This window comes from Centruroides sculpturatus, unplaced genomic scaffold (assembly GCF_000671375.1).
Source record: "Centruroides sculpturatus isolate CEXI.00-Female unplaced genomic scaffold, Cexi_2.0 scaffold1286, whole genome shotgun sequence".
NCBI classification, from domain to species: Eukaryota; Metazoa; Arthropoda; class Arachnida; order Scorpiones; family Buthidae; genus Centruroides; species Centruroides sculpturatus.
The window spans coordinates 106332-111297 of record NW_019385544.1 but is presented as its reverse complement, the minus strand read 5'-3'; the positions used below and the strand labels follow the sequence as shown (position 1 = coordinate 111297).

Below are 4966 nucleotides of genomic sequence, written 5' to 3'. Positions count from 1 at the left end.
TGACAGTTTTTTCGACTCTCGTGGGGTGGTGTGTCGTGAGTACGCACCACAAGGCCAAACCATCGCAAAGGAGTACTACCAGGAGGTCCTTCGTCGTCTTTCCGATACAGTGCGATGCAAACGATGGGATCTGTGGTCGATCAAAACTTGGCAGCTCCATCGTGATAACGCATCCGCCCATTCTGCGCATCTGATTCGGGCTTTCGTCGCCAAACACAATACTCCTGTGGTTTGTCACGCTCCGTATTCTCTCCACGTGGCTCCGTGTGACCTTTGGCTATTTCTCAAGCTGAAAATGCCGCTAAAAGGAACCCAAATTTAGTCGAGAGAAGACATCGTGCGAAATGCGACGGACCAGCTGATAACCATTCCAAAAGATGCGTTCCAGCAGTGTTTCCAGCAATGGCAGAAACGCTGGGGGAAGTGTATACATTACCAAGGAGACTACTTTGAAGGGGATTAGGGTTTTGTTCCTCAAAGTCAATAAATTTATTTTTGCCGACCAAAGGTCCGATACTTTTTGAACAGACCTTGTATTCACCAGACATCGCCCCTTCCGATTATCACTTGTTCCGATCGATGGCACATGGCCTTGCTGAGCAGCACTTTCGTTCTTACGAAGATGCCAAAAAATGGGTTGATTCTTGGATAGCCTCAAAAGACGTGTCGTTTTTCCGACATGGAATTCAAATGCTGCCAGAACGATGGGAGAAAGTAGTGGCTAGTGATGGACAATACTTTCAGTAACGTGTTTATTACAACTTTTTTAAAATAAAGTGTTAATTTTCACAAAAAAACAGCGAGAACTTATTCAAGGTCCTTATAATATTATATATTTAGATTTCTATGCAGAATATTTTATGGCATTTTTTCCATTCACATAATTTATTTTTATAATCATATCTTAATTACATTGGTAGCAATTTTATTTTTAATAAACTTCAATATGTATGTTAATTATAAATTCAATGAAACTTCATAGAAAATTATTACAGTAGAGCATTGTTTATCCAAAAGTCGGTTATCCGAAAGAATTCCAGTCGGCAAATTTAAATTTTTGCTAGTGCAGTGGTGCTGCAATCTTTGGCTATATCTTGGGCTACTCCAATATTTTTTTGTTGGTGTGTGTTTTTAGCTGGCACCACTGGCACTTTTTGTGTGGTGTTTTTCTCAGGACTGTGTGTCATGCTGAATTGTACATTTTTGATACTAGATTAACTTCTAAAGTATATTTTTGTTTTTATGTTTTTCAATATATTTATTTTGTTTGTACAAAATAAAGAAATAATTTTTAACGGTACAATAGCCACAATTATTATTTTAAAAAGTTTACATTAGGCTTAACGTTGATGAAAATTCAGCGCAACACACAACGGAGAAAAATTTCAACATGGGATAGGTTAATATATTTTTTTTGTACATAATTGGTTATCCGAAAAATAAGTTATCCGAACAACCCCAGTTCCCAATTGATTCGGATAAACGGTGCTCTACTGTATTCATTTAATTTTTCTGATAATTTTTATAAATAAGGGAATTTAGGAATTGACTTTTTTAGAATAAAAATTAACATTTTATAAACAAATCTTGTTAGCACATTTTATTTTATAAAAAAACAATTTTTTAATAATACAAATTTTTATTTGTGGGTATAATTTTTCTTATAATGTAAACTAAATAAGTGGCACTATATTATTATAATTATTATATATATTTATTAGGTTTTGAGGTTTTTTATGTATGTATGTATATATGGAACTATATTAGTTTAATTCAATATTTCAGTATTTATAGTATTAGCACCAAAACTAAATTTCAGTAATTGCTATTATTATTAATTTCATTATAATATCAGACTATATTAAATTTTAATGTCTGTTTGCAATTTATGTGCAGGAGGTGAAGATTTTGATCAGAGAGTAATGGAGCATTTTATTAAGTTGTACAAAAAGAAGACTGGAAAAGATATCAGAAATGATAATCGTGCTGTTCAGAAACTTCGTCGTGAAGTAGAAAAGGCCAAGAGAACTTTGTCGAGTGCTCATCAGGCTCGTATTGAAATTGAATCAATGTACGAGGGTGAAGATTTCAGTGAAACTCTCACAAGAGCTAAATTTGAAGAATTAAATATGGTAAGAAGTTTTTTAAAATTATTTAATAATGAAAAGTTTTTGATTTTAAAAAGTTTTTGGTGTTTTTTAACATTAAAATCTTTTTTATTTAGGACTTGTTCCGTTCAACCTTGAAACCTGTACAGAAAGTTTTAGAAGATGGTGATCTACAGAAAAAGGATATTCATGAAATTGTACTTGTTGGTGGATCTACTCGTATTCCCAAGATCCAGCAATTAGTAAAAGAATTTTTCAATGGAAAAGAACCAACCCGAGGAATAAATCCTGATGAAGCTGTTGCTTATGGTGCAGCTGTTCAAGCTGGTGTCCTTAGTGGAGAAGAAGATACCGGTTAGTGTCTTGGTGTTTTTAAAACTCTTGTAAAACATTTGTGATACATTACTAAATGTTAGCAATGTATATTTGTATTATTTTTTTCTTTTAATTTTAAGGTGCATGTTTTCTTTTTACAATTTTTTAATATGTGAAATGATGAATCTTTTACATTTGATGTCAAACTGGAAATTTTTTGACAATTATTCTATTATCCTACTTGCAATATAAAATTCTATAAATGAATAAAAATTTAAAATTCTATTAAATAAAATGATTTAAACAATATCTTTTTCATTTGATGTTTTATGAAAAGCTCAAAGATATAGGTAATTAATAAAATACTCTTTCTACTTAGGAGAACTAGTTTTGCTGGATGTCAACCCTTTGACTCTTGGTATTGAAACTGTTGGTGGAGTAATGACAAAACTTATTCCAAGAAACTCTGTTATTCCTACCAAAAAGTCCCAGATTTTCTCTACTGCTTCAGACAATCAGAATACTGTTACCATTCAGGTAATTTTAAAAGCCAGTAAACTTTAATTTTTAAAAAAGAAAAGGCAGGCTAAAACTGAACTTTTTTTTTTTATATTTATTGTATAGGTGTATGAAGGAGAGCGTCCATTGACAAAAGATAATCATCAATTAGGAAAATTTGACTTGACTGGAATTCCTCCAGCTCCAAGAGGTGTTCCTCAAATTGAAGTGACCTTTGAAATTGATGTTAATGGTATCTTGAAAGTAACAGCAGAAGACAAAGGTACAGGAAACAAAGAGAAGATCACCATCACTAACGATCATAATAGGTTGACTCCGGAAGACATCGAAAGAATGATTAAGGATGCGGAGAAGTTTGCCGACGACGACAAGAAGGTTAAAGAACGCGTAGAAGCTAGAAACGACTTGGAATCCTATGTATATTCTCTTAAAAACCAAATAGGTGATAAAGATAAATTGGGTGCTAAACTTTCTAATGAAGATAAAGAAAAATTGGAAGAAGTCATTGAAGAAAAAATAAAATGGCTGGAAACCAATCAAGAAGCAGACACGGAAGAATTCAAAGCCCAGAAAAAAGAAGTCGAGGACATCGCCCAGCCCATTATTTCCAAGTTATATGCGGGGGCAGGTGGCGGTGCACCTCCAGAAGAGGAGGACGTAAAAGACGAACTATAAATGTGATGATATTAGTAAGTTTTCTTCATCTAGAATTTGGCCGTGTCAACTTCAGATGAATAATTCCATTTGAAATAGTATTTTAGTTTCTGTCCATTACATTAATGGTTCTCCATTATACATCATCATATTGTCATTTTTTGCCATTTCTGTAAAGAACAGAATGGACTGAATAACTTACTGGGAACAGTGTCACTGAATATTTATACTGTTTTGTCTTTTGACTTGTAAAATCACATTTGAAATGAATAAATTGTAAATACACTTCATTCAGTTTTGTGTTCTCTCTCTCTCTAAACGGATTTAAGAAAAACTTTAATAAAGTATTTATTAATGTCAATGTAAAATATTGTAATAATATAAATTTATACAGTGTAATAAAATTTAAGAGTTAATATTGGATCATTAATTTTAAGTCCATTTCAAAAAATTTTGTTTGGTGATTGTAGGCAATTCTAGTGAAATAAGAATTTTTAACAAAAATTAATAGGTATTTAATTAATCTAACTTGAATTAGAGGATGTACTCCCAATTTTGAAACTGGTGTTAATGCTTTCATGACTGGTCACCCCTTGAAGTTAAAAGTTAATAGATAAAGTTTTTTAGCATTTTTAGCACAATACATTATCTGCAGTTATAAACGAAGAATGCATTCTTTATTTGTGCATTCCTTTATTCGTCCGCGGAATCTGTTTAAAAATTAATACTCGAGAGTACAGTATTTCAGAGTTGATGAGAGTGGCAACTTGCGAAATGTATTTTATGTAAAAAGAAAATGTACTAAACATCAAATTTAAGGAATCATATAAAACGTTTAGAGCAGTGTTACTCAACGGGGCGATATCGCCCCCGTGTGGGCGTTTTTCCATGTTGAGGGGGGCGATTAGTAACAATTTATATTTTGGGGGACGAAGAACAATTTTCTGGGTGATATAGTATAACATTATGTTAACGAATAAAATATCTAATTATTCTTATATCGTACAATAATAAAATAACATTATACTAGTCACTAGTCTGTTCAATGCAGTACGAATTTGGCGTTAGCCTTGGCCCTCCGCATCGGAATTTTGAAGCGAAGGGGGCGACGATTCGTTAGAGGTTGAGAAACACTGGTTTAGGTGAACCCGGGGCGGAATGGGATAGCTAACGAAGATAAAATTGTCAACAATAAAAGAGAAATAACAAAAATATTACATTATATCCTTTATTATATTTGGCACAATTATTTAAATTAGATAAATCATTAAAAAAAACTTGCCCACATCCCGTTCCGCCCCGCACTCTGGGCAGAATGGGGTATGAGATTAATATTTCTTTTCTAATATTTGAGCATTAGTCTTGTTGCT

The 4966-nt window shown here is 32.7% G+C and overlaps 1 protein-coding gene across 1 annotated transcript in view; it reads left to right on the top strand.

Moving 5' to 3' along the window:
* Positions 1 to 3890, top strand: part of LOC111639977 (78 kDa glucose-regulated protein-like) — a 10694-nt gene extending 6804 nt beyond the window's left edge. Inside the window, exons 4-7 of the mRNA XM_023385973.1 lie at positions 1869 to 2132; positions 2225 to 2462; positions 2803 to 2960; positions 3048 to 3890. Of these exons, the coding sequence (XP_023241741.1) occupies positions 1869 to 2132; positions 2225 to 2462; positions 2803 to 2960; positions 3048 to 3617 (1230 nt within the window). The 3' untranslated portion in view covers positions 3618 to 3890. The remainder of the gene's footprint in view (positions 1 to 1868; positions 2133 to 2224; positions 2463 to 2802; positions 2961 to 3047) is intronic.
* Positions 3891 to 4966: the final 1076 nt, after the last annotated feature.